Source organism: Eulemur rufifrons, chromosome 21 (assembly GCF_041146395.1).
Source record: "Eulemur rufifrons isolate Redbay chromosome 21, OSU_ERuf_1, whole genome shotgun sequence".
Taxonomy (NCBI): Eukaryota; Metazoa; Chordata; class Mammalia; order Primates; family Lemuridae; genus Eulemur; species Eulemur rufifrons.
The window spans coordinates 8,386,363-8,411,580 of NC_091003.1; the positions used below are offsets into that span (position 1 = coordinate 8,386,363).

At 57.1% G+C, this 25,218-nt stretch overlaps 2 protein-coding genes across 3 annotated transcripts; one reads left to right on the top strand and one right to left on the bottom strand.

Annotated features, from left to right (window-relative positions):
- Window positions 1-28: 28 nt before the first annotated feature.
- Window positions 29-19,198, bottom strand: DDX54 (DEAD-box helicase 54). 2 transcript variants are annotated; one of them, XM_069496998.1, is made up of 20 exons: window positions 19,034-19,198; window positions 17,147-17,276; window positions 15,598-15,668; window positions 14,888-15,076; window positions 14,721-14,770; window positions 13,751-13,792; window positions 13,544-13,639; window positions 12,752-12,873; window positions 12,606-12,667; window positions 12,368-12,499; window positions 10,999-11,209; window positions 7,916-8,050; window positions 6,228-6,458; window positions 6,066-6,139; window positions 5,137-5,334; window positions 3,937-4,079; window positions 3,734-3,847; window positions 3,111-3,215; window positions 2,744-2,856; window positions 29-610 (listed from the first exon to the last, which is right to left on the bottom strand). In XM_069496998.1, exons 1-20 carry the CDS (start codon window positions 19,157-19,159, stop codon window positions 378-380), a joined length of 2,577 nt encoding a protein of 858 aa, XP_069353099.1. In that variant the 5' UTR covers window positions 19,160-19,198; the 3' UTR covers window positions 29-377. The 2 variants fall into 2 exon arrangements, with proteins under 2 accessions (XP_069353099.1, XP_069353098.1); XM_069496997.1 differs by having other exon boundaries at window positions 29-613.
- A 336-nt stretch (window positions 19,199-19,534) lies between these two features.
- RITA1 (RBPJ interacting and tubulin associated 1) lies at window positions 19,535-23,766 on the top strand. The gene is made up of 4 exons (XM_069497269.1): window positions 19,535-19,619; window positions 19,788-19,929; window positions 20,364-20,729; window positions 22,744-23,766. Exons 3-4 carry the CDS (start codon window positions 20,428-20,430, stop codon window positions 23,249-23,251), a joined length of 810 nt encoding a protein of 269 aa, XP_069353370.1. The 5' UTR covers window positions 19,535-19,619; window positions 19,788-19,929; window positions 20,364-20,427; the 3' UTR covers window positions 23,252-23,766.
- The last annotated feature ends 1,452 nt before the right edge of the window (window positions 23,767-25,218 follow it).

The window sequence follows — 25,218 nt, forward strand, 5'->3', positions numbered from 1 at the left end:
TATACTCCTGGCCCACCAGAAGTGCTCAATAAAGATTTATTACATTAAAAAACTCCATTACTGGACCCTGAGGCACTCAGGGCTCAGGCTGGTGCAGCCACGACCTCTGAACCCAGAAGACGTGGAAGCAGCAGCAACTGAGTTGCCAACTCAGGTCCTGGCCTGCCTGGCTTTGTTGGCGAACTCCTACACACCCTTCAAGACCCTGCTCCGCTGTCTCTGTCTTAGGCAGAGGCAGCTGCTGCCCTTCGGTGGCCATACAGCACTCCTCTTCACGGATGACAGCTCTGGTGCCAGGCAGGCAGCAGCGTGCGGGAAACGTCTGCTGATGTCCACGAGACGGCTGAGCAAGGTACTGCAGAGCGGGGTCCGGGTCCTTACATCCTCTTCCTCATCTTGCCCTTCTTGGAGGGGGCGCCCCGGCCGAAGGCGCCCTGCCGCAGCTCCTGGACGCGGCGGCGGTTGCGGGCCGAGAGCTGCTTGAGGCCCCCGCGCTGCAGGAAGCGCAGCTTCTGGGTCCTTCGCCGCTGCTTCAGGATTTGTTGTTTGGTCTTGAGCTCTGAGCGCACGCGGCCTGCAGGGGTGCCCGGGGTGCGGGGCTGGGACGCACCTGCTGAGAGAGGGTGTCGGGGAGCTTAGCGTGGGGGGGGCAGCTCCTAATGTTGCTGCCTCCCAGAAGCTCCTAGATTGTTCCCCTGCCCAGTGCTGTGGCCCCAGCGTTTGTATACAGTAGGAGGTTAATAAAAGTCTATGGAGTCTGCTGTAGCAGTCAGTAGCCTGGAACTCCAGCTGTGACTTCTTAGATTTTGGGCATGTCACTCAACTGCTCTGGGCCTCAGTTTCCCCATCTGTGAATTATGAATACCACACCTACCTCGTGGGTCCTCATGAAGAGTAAAGGAGTTTACATGTGAAGTGCTCAGAACCCAGGCTGGCCCATAGTAAGAGCCTCTTACACTTAATTTTCCAACAACTGTATATTAAGCACCTACTAGATGCCAGGCACTGAGGCCCCAGCAGTGACCAAGACAGACCTCAATCTCTGCCTCAATAGCCTGCAGGCTCTAGAGGAAACAGAAGGCCAGAGACGGGAAGGGACTTGTCTGAGGACACACAGCAATGGGGCCGCAGCAGAGGAAAACAGCTCTGCCCCAGCCAAACAAGCAAGTGTCAGGGCAGCCTGTTCTTCTGGCCTCCCTGGTCCCACTAAGCCCTGTGTCGTCATCCTACTCCCTGTCCCCAACAGCCTCCTCCCCTCCCCACCCAGAACAGTGGCCTTCTGGGCTCCCAGGCCCATGATCACTGAGGCCACCCCAAATATCTCCACTGGAGGAAGAAACCTGCCAGGGACCCATCACCTCCACCGAGGACAGAGCACAGGGGAGAATGCCCGCTTCAGCCACCCACTGCACTGCACGTCGGTGCCCACAGTAGTGCTGTTTCACCCAGGTAGAAACGGGGGCTGACAAGGGAGGTGTCAGAAGGGGCGGGGACACACCCACAGAAAGAGAGAGACTGGGGGAAGATAGAGGCAGCAAGAGGGAAACAGATGAAGAGGGACAGGGACAAAGAGAGACAGAAAAGAGACCGAGAAAAGACATAGAAAGTCAAGGACAGAGGGAGGGAGCGATGAGGACAAAGGAGACACGTCCACCAAGAGAACTGGCCGAGGACGGCAGAAGGAAGTCACAGAGAACAGCACCCAGGCTAAAGGACATGGAACTCAAAGAGACACAGAAGAAGCAGTGACCAGCCCCAGGGTGGTCAGGGGGAGATAAGCAGGGCCAGCCCGGGACATGGTCCCAAACTCCCCTTTCCCCAGGAAAGGCCCACGTGGGCCGTGGGAGGCATCTGGGTGACCCAGATTCAGTCCCTGCCCTCGTGAGCCACCTTGCTTTCCCTACCTGTAAAATGGGCATTCTCAGTCTTCTCGCCTCCCAGGTCATGTATGGCATGTCCAGGACAGAGCCTGTCCCCACCCAGCAAGTGGGAGCCCCTCCCTGACAGCAAGCTTGCGGGGGCGGGGGGGGGGCAGTGGCAGGGCCAAGGGGACCCAGCTTCAGTCCCCTTCCTTCAGCGCAGGTCAAAGGATGTGAGCTGGGGAGGCCACTGTGGATGGGGTTTGGCAACCCACACTTGGAGGAAGGATCTTCCTCCATCTCCCCAGCGATCACCTCCTCCCCGACCCACGGCTGCCCTCTCCCTGCCAGCTTGTGCAACGGGAACTTCCTTACAGCCTCACTAAAAACACACACCCCTGAGTGTGTCCACAGAGAACCCCTCCATGCTCACTTCCGGCCAGGTCGAACCACGTGCCACTGCCCTTTGGCAGGTGAGAAAGGGCTGACAGCAGCGCTGGCACGAGGTTCCCCCTCTCGCGTTCCCCAGGCTTCTGGACAACCTGCCGCATTAGGTGAACTGGTCACCTACCACACGTTACCCCACCTGTGAAGCAGGACGGGTCGGGGCCACGCACCCGAGGCTCAGAGGTGCCCAGTGCCTGTCAGGTGGTGCCAGTGACCATCAGAGGCCAGGCTAAGTCCACTGAGGGACAGGGGAAGGGGGAACCTGTGTGTGGGTGTGTATGCAAGAGGGACCCAGGGCTCCGACACTGTCCAACCCAACAGACCCAGGTCTACGGCTGCAACGACAGCCCCCGCACCCCTCCACCTCGGCTGTTCTCTAACCCGACCGCACCTGCCCTGCCCACCTGCACACCCACACTCCCTACCCTGGCTCTCACCTTGTCCGCGGCCTCGCTTCCCACCTCTTCGCTCTGGGCCTCTCCGATCAGATGCCCCTTCCTCCTCCGAGTCCCGGTCATCAATTTTCTGTTTCTGTTTCCACTTTTGGTAGCTGGGAAGCCGCGTTAAGGAAGCTGCGTGTGGAGTCGCGAAGCCCCTGGGCTGCGAGCAGGCTCCGCCCCCTCCCGCCCAAGCACCTCCAGGTCCCACCTACAGAGCAGCCCCGGAAGCCGCTCGGCCCCGCCCCCTCCTGGCCCCGCCCCTAGCAGACTCGTCCCACGTATTGCAGCTGCTGAAGCCGCTCGGCCCCGCCCCCTCCTGGCCCCGCCCACCCCAGCTCGACCCCGCCCCTGCCCATCCGGATACAGGTCACGCTTGTAGGAGCTGCTGATGTAGCGGCCACTCTCCGTCTTGATCTTCTTCTTGTCGTCCTGTCCCGATTGTCCCACAAACCGCTTCTTCTTCCGGTCCCTGCAGGAGAGGGAGTTAGGAGGGCTGCCGAGGAGGGAGGTGGCTGAGGGTGCCTGTTTCCTCACCTGACCTCATTGGGTTGTTGGAGTATTAAAGTGCATGTCTGGCATGCAGTTGGCGCTTAATAAAGGTCTGTTTCCTATCCCTCCTCACCTTTCCCTGGCAGTTTAGGTGTCAAAAGGGAGAGTGGGGTCAGGGGGTTGGCACCGGCATTGGGACCATGGCTCGGGGACAAGGGCCTCCTGCAGGGTTTCTAATCCCCTGCCACTTCCTGGCTGTGACCGTGGGTTCAGTCCCATCACTTCTCTGGATCTAGAGTCCTCATAGGAGCAAACTGGGTCATGAGCCCTGTCAAGATCTACCAGCGAAAAGGACAGACGGGGTCAAGATCAAATCAAGGGACCAGGACAGGCAGGGGATTACCCTGTTGTGAGTGTCACGTGGAGGGAGGCTATCGGGGGCCACCCTGCCTGCCGCGCAGGCAGCGGAAGGCTCGGTGCGGTCACTTGCTCACTCACCACTTGAGCTGCTGCCGGCCCCTGGTCAGGTTCTGTGCTTCGTCTCCCATCAGGTCCAGGACGGCACCGGTCACCTGCTGCTCGAAGGTCCCCCCGTCACCGCCGACGCTCAGGCTGCACAGGGAGGGTGGGGAGATCTGGCTGGGTTAATGGGGGGCCCATTAGGCCCCACTTGCCCTGCCCAGAACCAGCCGGCCACTCACCCCCGCTCGCTGTCGAAGTCCTTGGGCCGGTAGGGGACATAGAACTCCTGGTCCCGCTGCTGAGCCTCCTCCCTCCGCCTCTTGGCTCTCCTGTTGGGTCCTGGCTGCTGCCGCTTCCTGCCCAAGACCTCTGTGAAGACGTCCTGGCAGACCAAGGCCCAGAGTCACACCTGCAGTCCCTGGGGAGCCCACCTGGCCTCCCTGCCCACCGGCCCAGCCACAGCAGGGCACTTCCAAGGCCTCGCACACACAGCACAACCCCTGCCGCAAGAACCAGCAGAGGCAGGACAGATGGGTGGGGGGCGAGCTGCTGGCTGGAGTGAGACCACATTCTCTAACAGTGCCACCTCAGTCCCCCCAACTGTGTGACTGAGGGCAAGGCCCTGCCCCTCTCGGGGCCTGGCCTGCTCTATAGTAGGGGTCTTCAACTAGGCTTTCTGGCTACTAAACCCTCTGTCCAAATGAGACACAAGAGAGGGACATACTGGTGGACACGCAGGCCCAGGACTCACCTACCAGGCAGATGGGACACTTCATGGTCCTCCAGCCCTGACTCCTGGCACAGAGGCCCAGGGTCTGACACTGCCCATGTCATGCCCTGGCCGCTGCCAACAGTCCCTCCTCTGCCCCTTCTGCCTGCCCAGTCTCAGGCTGGGACTGACAGTGACACAGCTGACACTGCCAGGCACCTGTGGGACTCCGGGCATACACTGGGCACCGCGTCTGCGCAGTGGGCCCGGGAGGCAGGTACCACAGCCACTTGGCTGCCGTGCCCCCGTCCACACACCCTGGAAACGAACTTTCCCCAAATTCACCCGATGGCAAAAACCCACCTCAGCCAACAGGGGGCTACCCAGTCTGCGTGTAGCCCCTCGGCCTGGAGACCCGCACGTCTGGCTGCAGAACCCTGATGTGTTTGATGGCTCGTGACGCCCCAGATCCCGCTGAGGGTATGTCACACACAGTGCATGCTAAAGAGCCTGAACCCCAAAACTCATCGGCCCCAGGGCTTTAGATGAGGGACGGTGGGCAAGTACCATGCCCCCGTCCTGCACATGGGGACGCTGGGGCTAAGTCACCGCGTCCACCCCACCCACCACTCAGAGCCCTGCAGGCAGCCCATGGGCCGCTAGGACTGAAGCCACCTCCTCCCCCCCATCCTAGGTCCAGGCTCCAGGGTCCCCAGGGTGGGGCCTGTACCTCCACATTCTCTCCTCCCTCCTCCGCTGCCTCCTCAGGCTGCTCCTCCTGCAGTGCCGGACGGCTCGGGGCTGGGCCCACCGGACCCTCCTGCCGCCCCTGCTGGAATCTGGCGATGGCCTTGCGGTCCTTCTGCCGCTTGGCGCGCATCACCTGGCTGCTCAGGTCCCGGCTGGAGGCATTGATCTCAAAGATGGTCTGTGGAGGGGACACCCAAGTCCTCTGCCCACCGGCCTCCCACGCCAACCACCCTCCCACGTGGTGGGCTCTCTATGGCCACTTTTCCCCAAGTCTTCTCCACCGTCCAAGCTGGGTATTCTTATTATCTGCACTTCAGATAGAAAGGGAGACCCAGAGAGGGCGAGTAATCTGCCCAAAGTCACACAGCTAGGAAAAGCCCGAGGTTGTCAGCCCCAGTCTATCTGGCTCCGAAACCAGTGCTCTTAACCACGACACTCTCCCACTCCTTTGTCTCGCTCCTAGCTGGCTGGCAGGCTCGCCCGTTCCTGAGCAGGTCTCCCCTTGCTTTTGTGCACTGCCCCCCCCCCCACATGCTCAAGATCGGGTGCCCAGTGGGAGCCAAGAGGTGGGACAGAGGTAAGAAAGTTCTGGAAAGCCAGCTCCTCAGGCCTCTAGCAGGCCACGGGAATGCCACCTCCCTCAGTGAGCCATCTGTAAGTGTAGGGAATGGCTGTGCCACGGGACCTGCCGCTGACCAGCAGGGAAGGTTCCAGAAAAAAGGGCATCTCTGGAGATGCTGTCCAAGCCACGGGCACAGGTTAAGAAACTGCAAGCTCACGTGAGGGTCGGGAGTGCAGTGTGAGTCCCGGCACCACAGCTGCCCCTGTGGGACCGCAGCCTGCCAGCTGCCATCTCTGGGCTGTCACCGACCCAGGGCTCAGAGCACGGCCCGCCGGGCTGCCACTCACCGCCCGCGCGCGGTAGTTCCTGATGCTGTCCACCAGCCTCAGCCGCTGCAGCTCGTCCTCCTGGAAGCGTGAGCCTGGGGGCGGGGGGTGGTGTGAGGCCGCGGCACGGTTCTGCAGGGCCCGCCCGCCACCCCAACACCCCCCGCCCCGCAAGGGACTCACTGAAGAGGGGGTGCAGGCCCAGCCCCGCCAGGTCCAGCTCCTTGGCCCTCTTGATGGACTCGGGCGAGGGCGCCGGCCGCGAGCACACGTACTGCTGCTGGGCGTTGTCGGCCACGCGGCCCAGGCCCCGCAGCTCCAGCGACTGCTCCAGGGTGCTCTGCAGGCCGCCGTCCTCCTCGTCCACCACGCTCTGCGGCACCCGGCCCAGCACGCCATCCACGCCGACCGAACCTGCGCCCCAACACGGTGCCTGGTCAGAGGCCTCCCCGCCCAGCCCGCCTGCCCGTATCCCGACCCCGGGTCCCATCCTGGCCTCTCAACTGCAGGAAAACAGCTACAAATGATCACTGCAAAGGAAACCGTCACTTATTGGGCAGACACTACAGTCAGACATTTGAATGCATCGGGCTGAGGGCGGGGGCCTGTTTGTGTGAATAATGTCGTTCGCTCACGCTGCAGGGCGCACACTTAGTGCGGCTGCTGCCTCTGGCCCGGAGCAGGCCCTGGGCACAGGCTCCACTTCCTCCTGCTTCCTGCCTGTCCTCCCGCCCCTGGGGCTGGGACAGGGCCCTCCTGGCATGCCCCTGCCCCCATTTGTCCTCAGCACTCTCTCTTTTGCCCCCAGGGAAGCCCCTCGAACTCACTCTTCAAGCCCCCACTTCCAGCTTACCCTCAGGGCGGTCTGACTGAGGCCTCCAGTGACCCCCACGAGCCCCTCCTCACCACCCTCAGCCCCCTCCTGTGCCCTCGTGCCCGACCCCAGACTGTTCCTGCTGCAGTGTCTGCTTCCAAACTGCCTCCAGGTATGGGGGTGCCCAGGCTGAGACACTGGGGCCACTTGGTCACCTTAGGGAGCCACAGCCTGGACAGTGAGTGCAACTGGTGGCCAAGAGTGAACAGCCGAGGGACAGGGGACCTGGGCCTCTGAGGTGGCTGGGCTGGCCGTGCCCCTCACCGACCACTGGCTGTGTAATCGCGAGGCCACCTTGGCTCTAGGAGCTGGGGTCTCGGGGCTCTGGGCAGACCTGAATCTCAGCTCCCCACCTCCCTGCTGTGTGGCACGCGGGTGGGCCTCTCTGAGCCCTTTCCCTCATCTGTGAAGCACAGGCGACAATAGCCGTCCTCCACCACCAATGGACCAATGAGACAAGGTGCATCGGGTACTCAGCACACAGCAGCCTGCAGTGGAGGCCCACAGCGGAGGCCCACAGCAGAGGCCCATGGACAGAAGCAATCGGGACTGCTGTCACCTGCCCCGCGCATTCCCACCCCGGAGTGCATAAAGGAACCGTCTGTGAGCTTGGCGTGGACGATACTCAGTCTCTCCCCCTCCCCTGGGGCTCCCCTAAAAACTCGGTCAAGTGCAAGGTCTCAAATCAGGTGCCTGCAGGGGCCGGCCAGGCTGCAGACAGGAGGAGCAGGCAGGTGGGGCCCGTCCACCAGGGGTGCCACAGCTCAGCACTGCCTTCAGGGTAACCCAGGAAGGCGCAGACTCAGGCCAGTTAGATCCGACTGTTTCCCAGCAGACACCAGAAATCTGGACTGTTACGTGAAACCCTGAGTTTAAAATCTAGGGATCTTCTCCCGGGGTCAAATCCACCCACCTCCTCCCAAAGCCAGGACAGGGCTCGGCCCCCAGCCCCGTGAACTACACGGGGACCCCCAGCCCCAGCCCGGCCTCCACTCACCGGACGGCTCCTCGTGAGGGCGGGCGAGGTTGAGAGCACGGCCCAGGAACAGGTGCAGGTCCAGCAGGTAGGGGACTTCATCTGGGGCAACCAAGGAGTAGGCTGTGCCACTTCGGCCGGCCCGGGCCACACGGCCTGCAGGAAGGAGAGGTCAAGCTTAAGCCAAGGAAAAACCATTCAAGATGCACAGTGCTGTTAAAAAAAAAAAAAAAGCAGGCTATAAAAAGAACACCCGTGACGACTCCAATTTTGTGTTGAGTAAATTCCTGTGTATCATTACGTTGTGGTTTATATCTGCATCTCGGGAAAACAAAGTTTCACCATGTTTGGAGATTTCATTTGAGGTTGTCTGATTTACCCTGTTGGTCATGTGGCACATGAGAAATTCCCCTTGGGGGGTCCTGGGGACCCCTCTAGGGACACGTGGAACCAGCCTTCCACAGATCAGCAGACGCTACGGGACAGCACACGGCACGGAGGGAGATGTGCCCCCAAGGCCCGAGGCTGAGACCCACGAGCCCTGCCTGGGGGTGGCAGGGCTGAGTCCCTGCTGCAACCCCCTCGGATCGCTTCTCCAGGGGCCCCCACGCCCCGCCCCAGGCAGCCTGAATATAGTTATTCAACTACATGCAGAACAATTCCAAGAAAGCTTGTCCACCAGTTTCTTCTCTCCCGCATACAGGTTTAATTTACCTATATTTATAAACATAATATGTACACTTAGGAGTTAAAAGAAGGCAAAGAAAGTAGCACCGTGGTCCCGGGGGGCTGAGGGAGGGGCGATGAGATGCTGTCTAGTGGGGAGAGTTTCAGTTTGGGATGATGAGAAGTTCTGGGGACGGGTGGTGGTGACGGTCGCACAACACTGTAAATGCACTTAATGCCACCGAACTGTGCACTTGAAAATGGCTAAAGTGGTAACCTGTATGTTATGCATGTTTCACCAAAAAAAAAAAAATTAGGAAGTGGCGGCAAAACACACCAAATCATGGCCATGTCATGGACAGCAATGAGGGCTAGTGGTCTCCAACGAGACCACAGATGCTCCTCAACTTTCAACAGGACTTAGGGACTTACCACGGGGCCCTGTCCCGATAAACCCATCGTGGGTAGAAAATGCACTTAATACGCCTTGCCTACCTTAAATGTGCTCTGAACACTTACGTTAGCTTACAGCTGGGCAAAATCATCTAACACGAAGTTTATTTTTATAAGGAAGTATTTAATAGCTTATGTAATTTAATGATACTGTACTGAAAGTGAAAAACAGATTGGTTGTGTGGGTACCACTGCAAAGTGAAAAATCATAAGCTGAACCATTGTTTTTTTTTTTTTTTTTTTTTTTTTGTTGAGACAGAGTCTCACTTTGTTGCCCAGGCTAGAGTGAGTGCCGTGGCGTCAGCTTAGCTCACAGCAACCTCAAACTCCTGGGCTTAAGCGATCCTCCTGCCTCAGCCTCCCGAGTAGCTGGGACTACAGGCATGCGCCACTATGCCCGGCTAATTTTTTCTATATAGATTTTTAGATGTCCATATAATGTCTTTCTATTTTTAGTAGAGACGGGGTCTCGCTCAGGCTGGTCTCGAACTCCTGACCTTGAGCAATCCACCCGCCTCGGCCTCCCAGAGTGCTAGGATTACAGGCGTGAGCCACCGCGCCCGGCCTGAACCATTGTTAAGTCGGGGACCATCTGTGCTCGGGTTCCGATCCTGCCCCCCACTTAGCAACCCGTGTGACACCTGGCCAGTGAGTTAACCTCCCCGGCCTCAGTTTCCTCATCTGAAAAATGGGAGCTGCTGCTGCAGGTGCCCACTGAAGAGTGGACGTCAGGACGAAGGCAGCTCTACAAGTACACGCTCAGACCAGGGCCAGACCCCGGCACCTGAGCCATCCCAGTCACCAGACAGGGCTGGGTGATTCACTGCCTTCCGGGTGCTTGGCTGATATACCCCGTTTTCCTACAGTGAATATGTTATGGAGTAAATTGTAGCCCCCCAAATTCATGTTGGAATCCTACTACTTTTGTAATAAAAAAACTGAACAGGAGCAGGCGTGGTGGCTCATTCCTATAAACACAGCATTCTGGGAGGCTGAGGTGGAAGGATCGTTTGAAGTCAAGAGTTTGAGACCAGCCTGGCCAACATAGTGAGATCCCCTCTCTTAAAAAAAAAAAATTAGGCCGGGCGCGGTGGCTCACGCCTGTAATCCTAGCACTCTGGGAGGCCGAGGCGGGTGGATCACTCAAGGTCAGGAGTTCGAGACCAGCCTGAGCAAGAGCGAGACCCCATCTCTACTAAAAATAGAAAGAAATTATATGGACAACTAAAATATATATATACAAAATATTAGCCGGGCATGGTGGCGCATGCCTGTAGTCCCAGCTACTCGGGAGACTGAGGCAGTAGGATCACTTAAGCCCAGGAGTTTGAGGTTGCTGTGAGCTAGACTGACGCCACGGCACTCACTCTAGCCCGGGCAACAGAGTGAGACTCTGTCTCAAAAAAAAAAAAAAAAATTAGCCGGGCGTGGTGGTGCGCGCCTGTAGTTGCAGCTACTCGAGAGGCTGAGGCAGGAGGATCACTTGAGCCCAGGAGTTCAAGGCTGCAGTGAGCTATGACTGCACCACTGCACTCCAGCCTGGGCAACAGAGCAAGACCCCATCTCTTAAGAAAAAAATTAAATAGAGTGCGTTGGCCTGGGAGCACGGAGGGGAAGGTGGGGGCTCGACATGCTGATCTGACAAAGCTGGGCAGTCAGGAGATGCCATCCGGAGCCAACGGGACAGGAAGCAAGGCCGGTACACGACTTAAAGGTTGCACAGGCGCCCGGGTGGAAAGCTGAAGAGGCTGTTGGGAGAGAGGGCTGCGGGGAGGAGGAGCCGAGGCCACTTCGTCCAGTTTCGCAGTGAGAGAGACACATAAAGCCAGGACTGGGAGCCCAGAAACAGAGGGAGGATCACCTACTCAGAGCGTGGGCTGCCGTTAGGATCATGCCCAGGCCACAGCCCGCCCCCCCCATAATGTATTGGCCCCTCCCTGGGCCCTGGTTTCCCCGCCCTGTGCCCGCCCCGCCCACGCCCTCACCGACGCGGTGCAGGAAGAGCTTGCCCTTGGCGGGGAAGCTGTAGTTGATGACGTTGTCCAGCAGGGGGATGTCCAGGCCCCGGGCGGCCAGGTCGGTCACGATGAGGGCGGAGCACTTGCCGAGCGCGAACCTGGCGAGGTTGATCTTGCGGGCCGTCTGGTCCAGGGCGCTGTAGATGTGCGCGCAGCTCACCCGCTGCGTCGTCAGCAGCTGCTCGGGGCAAAGAGGAGGGACATGAGGAGGAGACTCCCAGGGAGAGGACAGGAGAAGAGGCCAGGCCATGGCAGGGGCGGGGTGGGTACCATGGCGCAGTGACACACTGGTTCTGGGGTCTGGCACTCCTACTAGAATCCCAGCTCTGCTGGGTGACTGCGGTTTGGCACCTTCATTGGTATAAACAAGGCTTATGTCACCTCCCACCTCTCCGCAGGGTTGTCTGAGTACCAAAGGAGAGGACGTGTGCAGAGGGCTCCTTTAAGGAAGCTGCACGGGCCACCCTAAGAGACAAGCCTCATCCCGACTGTCACTAACAAGCTCTGTGGCCTTGGGCAGGCTACCAAACCTCTCTGTGCCTTGATTTCCTCATCTGTAGAATGGGAAGGATAATCGCTCCTCCTTCGTAGCTGTCACAGGCTTAAATAAGCTAATGCACACAGGGCACTGGGAACAGAGCCTGGGACACAGGGAGGGCCACGCAAGTGTTAACTGCTCTTTAAAAAAATTACTATATAAAAATCACTACTTTTGTCTCATTCACCAGCGACCCCAGCAGCTGCACACAAGAAGCACCGTTAAGTGCATGTCCACTGGACCGTGCGTGACCCAGCGAACCGCGTCCTCAGACGACAGACCCGGTAGTGGCTGTCACAGACGGGAGGGGACCCCGCACGCTCTGATCCGGCCACGGGTTACACAGGCAAACACATGTGAAAAAACCTGCTCACACGTGCACAGGGCATTTGCACAGCTTTTACTGCGTGTGAGTTATGCCTCAATTTTAAAGAGTCAAACACATTGAACACAAAGTCTATGGAAAAGCTACAGGACGGCTGGGATATGCTTAAGGAAGGTAATAGCTAAGTAAGACTGGTCGTGAGTTGGTAACAGTCACACCTGGATAACAAGCACTTGGGAGTTCATTATACTATTTTCTGATGTTAGTATGTGTCTGAAATTTTTCCTACTAAAAAGTTTAAAAGAGTAACAAAGTCTCGAGCCGGGGCAGGCCCATCAGTTGCTCTGGTGCTGCCCTCTTGTGGCCGCACACGGAACTGCAGCTCTGAGATCCCACTGCAGGCCGCGCTGGTCCCCACAGGAGGGGCCCAGGGGTGTCCTCCCCACCCCGGGCACCATCAGGGCCCTGCTCACCTCCGTGAGATACTCGGCGTGGTGCTTTGTGGCCACGAACACCACCGTCTGGTCCTGGGGCCGCACCACGTTGCGCAGCAGGTAGAGCAGCACAGCAGCCTTGGTGTCCTCGCGAACCAGGAAGAAGGAGGTCTGCGGGAAGAGGGCCACGCAGGTTGGCTCACAGGGTCCTGGCCAAGGGCCTGCAGGGCCCACCTGGACACGTGGGCCTGGGACAGGATGGCAGGTGCAGCCTCACCTTGAGCTGCTCGTTGAGCTTGGCGTCCACGTCCAGCCGGATGAGCACAGGCTCCGTGAGGCCTGCGGGAGGCACAGGGAGGATCAGGTGGGGGTCACTGAGGGACGAGACACCCCCGCCCCTGTCTCCATCTGCCTCTTGCTCACCTGCCCGGGCAAACTCCACCAGCAGCTTGGGCAGCGTGGCAGAAAACAGCACCGTCTGGTGGGCCCCGGGGAGGCGGGCGATGATTTCCTGCAGCTGCTCTGCAAAGCCCATCTCGAAGAGCCTGGGAGGGTGGAGGGCAGGGGCAGGAGGGGGTCAGAGAGGGGGATCCACTCCAGCCAGTTCCAGCCTCAGTTGTCCCTGTGTGCCGTGACATCTGCCACCTGTGCCGTGACTGCCTCACGTACTTAACTCCAGTCACTCTCTACCACGCAACCTCGTCCAGAGCAACGTCCTGAAATTAGCAATCTGTCGTCCCAGTTGTTTCTTATTCGTCCCAGTTGTTTCTCATTCATGTTGAAATAACGATCGCGAACCTCACTTCGTGCTACGCATGGTGCTAAGCTCGTTACAGTCATTGGGACGTGCTGTTTTCTCCCCACTCTGTAGTGGAGGCAGCCCGAGCTCAACTACAGGGGGCCCAGAGCCCCCCCACTGCTTGGCCCGAGTTCGCAGAGCTAAAGTAGCAGAGCTAGGATGTGATCCCACCCCTGGCTGGCTCCTGAGTCCACGCTCTCAACTTTGTGCTTTTTAAAAAATATCTGAGGTCACATGCTAGTTATTTTACTGCATCGCTTGAGGTCTGCAGCCCACACCTGGGGAGACGCTGCTTCGATACCGGCCCCGCAGGTCTCTCCCGGCAGAGCCTTCCCTGGGCTGGCCTCCCCCCCACTCCACTTTCCCAGTCTGGGGGACGCCCTGACACAGTGCTCAGGGCTGGGCTGCAGCCTTACCGGTCGGCTTCGTCAAACACTACGTACTCCACACTCTGCAGCTTTAGGTTCATCTCCACCACGACGTGCACCAACCGCCCAGGGGTGGCAATGATTCTGGAAGGGGGTGCACAGGCCAGGTCACCCAGGGCCCTCTCACCCCTGCCCCCCAGCCACTGGCCATCTGGGAAGGGACCCCAGAGCATCACCCCCAATCCACAAACTCACATGTCAGGATTTTCGTGCAGGGCTGCAAACTGGTCTTCCATTCTGGGGAGGAGAGGAGGGATGAGCTTGAACAGGTCTCTCTAATATCTCTCCCTTCCCATAATCAAATGCCCAGGTGAGGCCCCGCACCTCAGCTGCAGGAACTCAGACTGGAACCGAGGACAGGCTATTGCTAAGATACTAGGCAAAGGCGTTGATTGCCCTGACAAGAGCCATTAGTTGAAACATACAAAAGAATTGTTACAACAAAGAATTCCGCAAAAAGATGAGCTCAACCACAGAACCCACCTGTTCCCTTTCTTGCTCCTGATAGCCATAAAGTCGCCTTCCACAGACAGCACCATCTAGCAACTAACCCCGGAACTGCCAGCTCCAACTAGAACCCAGGTTCCCTGGATCTCTGTGTTCTTGTCCTTAAATCTTTTGGGCACGTACCCTAACTCTAGTCCTCCTCTGAAACACCCTTGGGACACCTGTAGGAGCCAGAATCCTGGGCTGGGACTAGCCCAGGGAGGCCTGACAACCCCAAACTATTGAGATAATAAATTACAATGTAGACAAAAGCGCTGAAAAGCAGAACTCAGCATCAATCGTGACTGTTAAGCAGCGGCTGCCCTGTGAAAGAGAAACTGTGGGATGGCAGATGGGGCGAGGCAGGAGACCAGACGCCGATCCCGGCTCTAATATGGAACCACCGCCTGGCTCTGTGCCCATCCCTTCCTCAGTTTGCTCATCTGTACAACAGGTGTGGCACCTGCCACCCAGGAAGGAGGGTACAAGCACTTCAGGAAATAATACATCTTACAAATTTGAACTATTACAGACATTCCTCCATTTTTGCACGTTCCACTTTCAAACAACCTGCAATTAGGCCCATTAAAACATTACACCTGTGCTACCCATTTATTTCTGAGACCTGGGGGTATGCCTGCACGGTGGTGACCATGGCACGGGGTGAGGGGGCCCTTACTTGTCCCCGCCCAGGATCAGGGCGGTCTTGAGGCCGGTGAACTTGCCCAGCTGTGGAGAGAGAGAGAGCGTGATTGAGAGAGGGTGCGGGGGACGACTCAACCGTTCTCGGCCTCCCCTCCTGGTCCCGAGGCAGCCCAGCTCCCTGCCGCCCCAGCCCGGACGCACCTCTTTGGTGAACTTCATGGTCTGCAGGGCCAGCTCTCGGGTGGGCGACAGGATGAGGGCACGGGCCCCGGTCTGGGCACTGCGCGTCTTGAGCCGCTCGAACATGGGGAGCAGGAAGCAGGCCGTCTTGCCGCTGCCCGTCCGGGCCATGGCCACCACGTCCTTGCCGTCCAGGATCACCGGGATGGTCTGCAGAGGCGTGAGCAGGGAGGGCGGGGGTCAGCTCCTGCACCCCAACACCACGTGAGCCAGAGCCTCAAGCTCTAGAAAGTGGGTGCGCTGGGGGATCTCAGTGAATGTGCGGGGGCCTGTCACCTAGCCCTGATCCCATTCTTGCCTATTCTTGCATACCTCCAGGGATAAACAGCTCACTACCGACAACTCTTTCTACTATTAGAACATCGTTCTTCAAGGTGAGCCAGACTCTATCTCCCCGTCTGATACTCCCTCCTCGGGACCCCGGAGACTCGCTGTCTCCCACTCGGCCAAACAGCTGAGGGCAATAACCAGGAGGCCGAGGTGATGATGAGGTGCCTGTGAGCTGCCTGCATGGAGGCCCAGCAGTGGGTTCAACTCTCTCCACCTGTGAAATGGGCGTGCTACGGGGGACTTCAGCTGGGGTAAAGGGGGAAATGGATGTGACAGCTGAGACAAGGGGCGACTGTCAAGGACCAGACAGGAGGGCCAAGTCACCCCTCCCTGCCCCTCACCTTCCTCTGGATGGGCGTGGGGACCTTGTAGCCCTTCTTCATGATGCCTTTGAACACCGGGTAGCTCAAGCCTGGGGGAGACACGGGAAGGGTCAGGGGCTGGGGACCCCCAAAGCACCACGCCCCCTAAAAAACTTACAGGACAAATGACTGCTTCATCAACAAATAAATGGCACGGAAAAAAAAATGAAAAGTGACAAAGCAAAACCGAAAGCTTAAACGAGACTTAAGAAACAAATGTACCCACAGCAGAGTACGATGCTGATTAGAGCCCACTCTTAATGTCACGAGACAACGGGGCATCTCTGGACGCCGACGGGGTCTTAGATGACACTGAGAAGTCGTGCGTTTGTTTTAGGCGTGGTAAGGTCCTGCACCCCTCGGAGGTTGTGTGAAGCATTTACAGCTACAAGCACCACAGTCCCGGCTGCTTTTTGGTCAATCTTTTATCTCCAGGACTCAGAAAGGCAAAAAATATCCACACGGAGATACTGGTAGTTGTTTTTCTCTAATGACTGCAGAGGGTTAGCGCGTTGTTGGTGTACTAACTGGCCGTTCAGATTCCTTTTGTGAAACGACGGGTCATTTTCTTCCCCCAATTCTGTATCACGACGTTTGTCTTTTTCTTATTGATTTGTAAGAGCTGTGTGTATATTAGAGACAGCAACCCCTTGTCTGTCCCATAGGTTGCAAATGTATTCCCGGTGTAGCATTCACGGTACACTAGTTTATATTGCTTTTTGGCGTACAGATCTCTAAGTCCAAAAAAACTCCAAGTAAATGGTGCTCAGGTCACACTTAGAAAGGTCTTCTTTTCCTTTCTAAGATTATAAAAATAGTCATCTTGATACTTAGTTTTTTTTGAGACAGAGTCTCGCTCTGTCACCCTGGCTAGAGTGCCGTGGTGTCAGCCTAGCTCACAGCAACCTCAAACTCCTGGGCTCAAGCGATCCTCCTGCCTCAGACTCACGAGGAGCTGGGACTACAGGCATGCGCCACCACACCCAGATAATTTTTTCTATTTTTAGTAGAGACAGGGTCTCACTCTTGCTCAGGCTGGTCCTGAGTTCAAGCAGTCCTCCTGCCTCAGCCTCCCACAGTGCTAGGATTACAGGCATGAGCCACCGCGCCCGGCCTCATCTTAATAGCTAAATCCTTGCTCCAGCTGCTACCAATTTGTAAAAAGCAAGAGAGTTCAGCATCATTTTCGGCTAGCCCAGCGTTCCAATGCCACCCAACCATCCCATCTTTTCCTTCCATCTGAAATGTCATCCAGCTGTGCAGTAAATTCCTGATGGTCTTGGCCTGTCCCTGCGCCACCACCGCCTTTTCCAAGGCCTGTTCTAACTGCTCTCTCCTTGTGTCAGGCCTGTTGCCCCCAAGAGAAGGCCCTGGATGCCTTGGAGACCTGTCTGTTCCCTCTGTCTGCCGGACGCCTGCCACAGTGCTGGGCCCAGAGGGGACACCAGTCCTCCCCTGAACGCAGAGGGTGTGGTGACCCCTGCTGCTGCTCCCCCAGAGTCCCTGCATGCCCAGCTCGCTCACCCACCCATGGACTGGAAGCCTCCAGACTTCTTCTTCTTCTTATTCTGGGCTCGAACCATTTCCCGGGTGTCCGGCTCCACGTCCGAAGTGCATTCCGAGGTGGGGAAGGCGGGCAGGGGTCTGCCAGGTCTCAGCTGCGAGGGGAAACACAGAGACAACATCACTTCAGGCACAATCAAGACCACTAGGCACAGGGAGGGGGGCTGCCCTGGTGCCCGTCTCTCCCCCATTCAAGCCAAGGATGCTCCCGCCAGGTCACACAACTTCTCTGCGAACAGGTCCTCCTCTGCCAGGGCCAGGACAGGGAGAGCTTCAGCGTGGGCTCCGCGATGCACTGCCTCAGCTGGAACCCGGCTGTGTCACTTACCAGCTGTGAGACCTCAGGCAGGGGACTTAATCTCCCTGAGCCCCACAGGGTGTCGTGAAGATGAGAAAGGTGCCCAGCACATAGCTGGTGATGTCACCACCACCATCGTCCTGGCCTGTCATTCAAAACCCTTAAAGAGCCAATCAAAACACCTACTAAGTGTGAGGTACTAGACTTTTCCAAGTGGTCCTGCCCCTCCCCCAACCAATCTCCTTCCCCATCTGTCACCCCCACTCTGCTCTCTCTCTCGCCTGGCCTCCTCCTCTCCGCTCAGCCAGGACCCAGATGTCCTAGCAAATCCAACCCTTCTCCGGGGAGCCTTCAGTCTACAGGGCTGTCCCCTTCCTCTCAGAAATAGCATTTGTGGGACAGCAATTCACAGGAATGGCTAAAACTCACACGGCACCAAGCCAGGGGCTGCTCTGCGTACTCATAAATTAACCCACTTAATCCCCATAGCAACCCTATGAAGTGGGTACTATCATTATATCTATCTGACAGAGAAGGATACTGAGGCACAGAGCGGTTAAAGTGACCTACGCAAAGTCCCACATTCAGCAAGCAGGGGACCAGGGATTTGAACCCTGGCTTCAGAGTCTATACTCTTTCCACTCTGACCCTCTGTGATTGACTAGAAGAACCCTCTAGGTCAGAGCCACAGCCTGTCTTGGACAGCCTATGAGCTAAAAATGGTTTTTACATTTTATTTTTTTATTTTTATTTTTTGAGACAGTGTCTCACTCTGTTGCCCGAAATAGAGTGCCGTGGTATCACCCTAGCTCACAGCAGCCTCAAACTCCTGGGCTCAAGCGATCCTCCTGCCTCAGCCTCCGGAGTAGCTGGGGACTACAGGCGCCCGCACCACCACGCCCAGCTAATTTTTTCTAATTTTAGTTGCCCAGATAATTTTTCCTATTTTTTAGCAGAAACGGGGATCTCGCTCTTGCTCAGGCTGGTCTCGAACTCCTGAGCTCCGGCGGTCGCTGCGGCCTCCCGGAGCGCTGGGATCACAGGTGTGAGCCACCGCCCGGCCGGGGGGGCGGGGGGGGGTGATGACTAAATGATAAGGCTTGTAAAGCTCTTAGCACAGAGCGTAGCACATGACAAATGGTCGACAAACACAAGTTTAATTTTCTATTAAGTTCCCCAGAGTTTTGGCGTCACTGTCTCAAGCCACCGGGTCGGGCCATCCCTTAACTCAACCTCCCCCAAGAACGCCCCAAACTCTCAAAGTCAGAGCTTGTGCACCCGAACTTTTAATTGGACGAATAAGCACTAGAGCCCGCCTCCTAGGCAGGAGGTAGCGAATTAGGGGCGCGCGACCGACAGCGGCAGGAAGACCCGCAGGCCCGAACCCCGGAATCTGGAGGGTCCGGCCGGGGGACCCGGGGCGACGGGCCCTGAGACGCGTGCTCAGGCCGGCGGCGCGGACCCCCGTCCCCGGGCCTGCAGACTTCGTCCCCAACGCCTCGGCTGGGGAGCAGGCCTCGCGGCGCTGCCCGCGTCCCAGCCCCGCGCCCCTACCTTCCGGGCCCGGGTGTCATCCTCCGCCTGGATCTCGAACTCGCCGTCCTCCGAGTCGCTGCTGCGGGTCTGGGAGGCCGCGCCCCGGCGTTTCCGGAGCCCCTTCTTCTTCCTCCACTGGGCCATGGTAGCTCGCGACCGAGGTCCGGCCGCCGCGCGCGTGCCGGCCGCCATGCGGGCCGGGCGCCCGGAACCGGGGGGGCGGAGTCTGCGCGGACGCACGCACTGCGCGGCGGCGGGGGGAGGCTCCGCGTCTATGCGGCCTCGCCTGAGCTCCCGCCCGGCACCCGGACGCGGCTCCCCACCCACCCCAGGACGCGAATGGTACGGGCCGCGCGCAGCGCTTGTTGCTGTTTGCCTGAAGCGCGCGCGGGTCGCACGTCGCTAGGGCCGGCCTCGCGCTGCGCCTAGGGTGGCCTGGGCTGTTGCGGGTCCCGGGCCCCCGGGATTCCAGACTGCAGGTTAACCGGGATCCCTGATGCACGGCCCCGCGCCTTCGTCTAGGGGTGCAGACCTGGTGGAAGAGAGGCGCGGGGAAGCGGCACTGGGGCGGTTCTACGTGACACCCGTGAGCCAGTTTGCGCAGGTAAGGGAATAGCTCGAGAATGCAGCGGCGGCGGGCATCGTCCCGGCCATTGATTTGGGGATCACTGAATGTGGGGCGGTGTGGGGGGCGGAGGCGCGTGATCTCCCAATAGCAGAGTAAAACGCACAAGCTCTGGATTCATACCAGCTTCCACTTCTACTGTTTTAGCTTTATAGGTGTGACCTACAAATGTGACTTCACCCTGTGAAGCCTCGGTTTTGTGATCCGTAAAATGGACAACATCGAAGCTACTTTACAGTGCTGTTGAGAGGATTAAATGAGGCAATGCTTGTAAAGCTCTTTGCACGAGGTAGGCATGAGATCGATACTGGCTGTCATTGCCCCCACCCTGCAGATATGCGCAGGATATACGGAAGTGCCTGTCTCCTACTCCCACCATAGGTTGTTTCTGGTTGGTGCCAAATAGGCACAGGCGCCATCTCTCCTTCACCCCCATGGTCATTCTATAAATATTTGTTGAGCACACACTGTATGCTGGAAGTGCATTTTCATTTTTTCATTAAATATTTGCCAAAAGCACCCCTTTCTCTGTCACTATGACAACTAAGAAAAGTCAAACAGATGTCCTAAATGCCCCCTGAGGTTGACAGCTCCCCTTCGAGGAGGACTGGTCGAGGGGGAACTAGACCCTTTTGCCCTTGGGATGAGGACTTCAGAGACTGCCAGTCTTCCTCCACTGGCACTGCGTTGGCTCAGGGGTGCTACCCTGACCCCCTTTCACAGGGAGCCTCGGAGGCAGGGCCTGGCCGGCAGAGCACACCTGCTGTAACCCAGGACCACAGGCAGCATGAAGACCCCCACGGAGCTGGCCATCAGTGGGATGCAGACCCGCCACCTTCAACACCGCTGCCGCGGTGGCTCCCGGGTCAAGGCCAGGGCATCGTACGTGGATGAGACTCTGTTTGGCAGCCCTGCGGGCACCCGCACCGTCCCACCTGACTTTGACCCACCCTGGGTGGAGAAGACTAACAGAACCAGAGGAGTGGGCACAGGGGCATCGCAGACCCCGGGGGCCCAGGGGAACCATGAGACCACCCTCTCCAGGGGCAGCAGCCCGACCCTCACACCAAGGAAGAAGAACAAATACAGGTAACAGGGTGGGGAGATGCATTCCTGGGCTTGATGGAGCCACCTGCGTTCCTGTTACTGCCCGGCTATTCACCTGCTCTGTGACCTTGGGCAAGCACCTTGACCTCTCTGAGCTGCAGTTTTCATGTGGAAAACAAGAATGGTCCCTCCCTACCTGGTGGGATTGAGGCCTCTCTCCTCGGCTTGCAGATGGCCACTTCCTCACTGTGTCCTCACACGGCCTTTTCTCCATGCACACACTCCTGGTGTCTCTTCCTCTCATTATAAGGACAACAGTCCTATTGGATCAGGGCCTCACCCTTATAACCTATTTAGCCTTAATTACCTCAAATTAATGTAAATAATTAAGGCCAAATATAGTCACATTTGGGCCTAGACTTCACCATATGAATTTGGGGGGGATGACACAATTCAGTCCATAACAACTGGCCAACTAAATTTAGGGTGCGTTATGAACCAGGGGGACATATATCAGATGAGAGAAATGAGAATGGAAATGGTACCTATTAAAAGAGATAAAGTCAACAGAGGTAGAAGCAAGAACCAGTTATTATCATGTCAGGTTGAGGGCGACATACTTGACAGTTCTGTAGACCACAAAGCAGGGTCAGGTTGAGACTGGCAACACTAACGCCTGCAGCATTCCCACGACATGGCTGAAAACACTGATACGAACGTCGGCTGCATCAACGGAAGTATGGCGCCATGACAAGGGAGGTGGCGGTCGACCCCATGCTCACCTAGAAGACGGAATTTTTTTCTTCATACTGTAAGTCGGAGGGGGGATACATAAGAGGTAGAGAAGTTCCTGAGCAGAAACCTTAGCTCCAGACAGATGCAGGTGTCAAAGACTTGCAGTTTGGGGTTGGAAACACTCAGTCCTGCCCCAAAACCATGGGCGTGGTGCCTTGTCGGTATATGCCGTGAATATTTGTTGAATTAATAAAAAAAGTAGTTGGTGAATGAAACTAACCAAAGATAAGAGGCCTAGAAAGCACTCATGTCTACATTAGAAGTTTATAGTTTGGATCCTTGAGCCAGGCTGGATTCGAATCTTGTCTATACCGCATTCTTGCTGTGGGGCCTTGCCCTACCCATGCCTCAGTTTCCTTATCTGTAAAACGGGGTTAATTTTGACATCTACCTTATATGCATGTTGGAAGAAATTATGAGATAATGCATGTGACATGCTCAGCCCTGGGCCTGCAAATGAAAAGCCCTCAGTAAATATTTAGAATTTTTAAAAGCTTCTCTGGTGGTGAAGCCAGGCGGGCTTTATAACAGAAGCTCAAACTGGTCACCCTATACATGCCAGGCACTGTGTTTGGCAGTTTCAAATATAATATGGGGGGCCTACTATATTTGAGAGAAAAAGTGCCGGGTAAAAAAAACCTGTGTGAAGGCTGTAAAGACTAAGCTTGGATTAACTACTTGGGACTCTTGTTTGCAAGTGACAGAAAACTTACTGAAACTGGCTTCCCCAGAAAAAGGGCATTTGGGGCTTCTGTAATGGGCTCAAACTGTAGTTGGGATTGTCTCCATCTTAGTGCTGCTTTCTTTGCATGTCCTTCAGTCTTCAGTAAGAGTGAGGTGGCCTCAAGCTACTTGGGGATGACATCCTGTTAGCTTAGCAAAGAGCAAGGCCAGGTGGTAGAAAAACATCTCTTTCTAGTAGTTTTGGCCAAGGTCCTAAGGCAGACTCTGATTGGACAGACTTGGGTCATCTGGCCATTCCTGGACCAATCAGTGCAGCCAGGAGGATGGAATATGCAAATTGGCCAGACCTAGGGCACATGCCAGGGAGCTGGGTCAGAATGTGGGGGCAAAACAAGAGATGGGGCAGTGATGCATGAGAGGGCTCTGGCCTCGCTGTGGGTGCCAGTGTAGGGGACAAGGACTCCTGGGGTCTATAAGCAACCCTTCTCTGCTGCTGCAGGTGTCTGGTGGGGTGGGGTTTAAGGTTTTTAGGGGTTGCTCATGCCCCAGCTCACTGTGTTTCTCTTCCCTTTGCCAGACTGATCAGCCACACTCCATCTTACTGTGACGAGTCACTGTTCGGCTCCCGACCTGAGGGTGCCAACCGGGAGTCCCCGTGGATGGCCAAGGGGGATGCTGCGAAACTCCGTGCCCTCTTCTGGACGCCGCCGGCTACCCCCAGGGGTAGCCACTCGCCCCGCTCCAGGGAGACCCCACTGCGAGCCGTTCACCCGGCTGGTCCCTCGAAGGCAGAGCCCAGTGTGGCGGCAGACTCCAGGAAGCCGTCCGTGGATGGGTTAGACCCTCCACGTCCTCTGAGGCGGGGACGTTCCCGTTCCCTCACGCACCTGGATGTCCCCAGCACTGGTCACCCAGCCACCAGTGCCCCCCACGCAAATGGACCTCAGGGTCCCAGGCCTTCCACATCAGGGGTGGCCTTCCGGAGCCCCCTGGTAACTCCCAGGGCTCACTCAGTCAGTATTTCAGTCCCAGCTACCCTCCGACGAGGTGGGGCTCCCCAGAAGCCAAAGCCACCTTGGAAATGAGGTGCTTTCATCAGCGTTGCCCAGGGGGTCGTGGCGAGGGTGTAGCCCCTGGCCGGGGTCTTCTGGGGAGCCCAGTATCACCTGGGTAACCCCCGGGCATCGGCAAAGCCCCCATGAGGGCAGACACAGCAGGGGTGGGCAGTGCCTCTCTCTATCCTGCCAATCTCTAGTTGCTCCCTGCCTTTCCCCCCGCAATGTGGTTTGGGGGCCACCCCTTAAGATGCCTCTCTCCAGCCCTGTCTCGGCCACATTCCAAATCAGTGCCAACCTAGGGCCCTCCACCTCGTCTCATGTTGTCTTGCTGCCAAGTGTGAGGAAAGTGAGATCGCCAGCCTGGAGGGTCCCTTCCTCTCGCTTCAGGCCAAGCTTCCTGCTCAGGATTAGTTTCCGGCTCAGTCGGAAGGCCTCAGAGTTCTCCCAGGCTCTGTGTGGCCCGTGGGGGAACACAAGGGCTTCTGGGTGATACGTGGGTGAACAGCTTTTCATTTTAATCGTCGTGTATTTATTTTCATGTATTAAATGTATCAGTAGCTCATCAAAGCCATGAGTGTTCGCAGTTCCTTTTTCCTTAGGGTAGAGGGCATTATTAGGCCCGAGTTGATGTAGGTAACAAATAATAATACAACAGGCAGTGCAAGATCATGGCAGTGGCAAGCGGGTGACTGGAGTTTGGGAACACAGGCCTCGAGCAATGCTGGGCTCCTCCCATCGGTGTCCAGCTGATGCCCCAACTAATTTAGTTGGGTTGGCTGGTTCTTCTTCAACTCAGAATATGCACCCTAGGTTTTTTGTTTCCTTTTTAAGTTATATATTAACATCTGTATATACATTTCCCACCTTAAAAACAATGGCTAGGACTTTGCCAAGCGGAGGGGTCCGAGAGAGTGACACCTGCATCTGGAGAGCACCTAGGGTGGAGCCCTGGGCTTGTGAAAAATCGCAAAGCCTTTGCCCAAGTGGAGTTGCACCCAGAGTCCCAGCATCCCGCCCTGGCTGATTTGGAGGTGGGGGCTGGGCTTTGCACCTCTTGCCCCCATCTTCCCCTGAGACACCTCCAGGGAGCACTGGGCTTCCCGGGAGCCCAGATGGAAGCCGCATCATTGGTTTGGTACCTCTGCCTTGGGGAAGGGCAGAGTAGACACTGCTGGGGAGGGACCCACAGTGGCCAGGACCAGGGACACGTGCACATGCCTGCAGGGTCAGACAGGCCATAAGGGAGGCAGACGAGCTGCACTCCTGTGTACAGACATGCTTTGCATTTTAAACATGTAGGATGTTTAAGCTCCTAGAACTTTCACAAAGATTTGGTACCCCTACACAACACACACACTTGCTCAGTTTTTCTTAAAATAGCCACCTCTCATTGGCCTTTTCTGCCTTCCTCTGTTTTAACAGACATAGGCCAAAAATACCCCTTTTTTCTCCCAGCTATAGTAAGAGCTAGCAATAGCCGGAGTGTGGTGCTAAGGGCCGTGGTATCTGGGAGGCAGTTGGGAGTGGCGGGGACTGTGGCAAACCACCTAAAGGGGCACACAGCTGCTGAGCTCTGGAAGACATGCATGCCTGGGATACCTGGACAGTGAGATTTTTCCAGAAAAGAAAGAAAGCTGGATATCTATGTATAGCCCCCGATTTTTTACATGTCAGGAACTAATTAAAAAAATAACTGTTCAACTCCCTGGGCACCAAATAAAGCCAGTGTGAGGCTGCTGGCCACTGTGACCGAGGGATGACACCGGAGCTTTCGCAGTGCTGGGGGCGGAAGGAGCTGCAGGCAGGTTGGTAATCCCAGAGCAGGACGGTGGGCAGCCTGAAACCTGAGGCCCTGCTCCTCCTGCAGTTTCGTCTGCCTCCGTGCCTGCCGTGCCAGCCGTGACGCACACCCTGCCACCCAGGTGGGTGATTGTGGGCTGGGACAGAGGGGGCTGCAGCTGGGGTCTGGGTTCCCCGCAGAGGCTGAAGCAAGG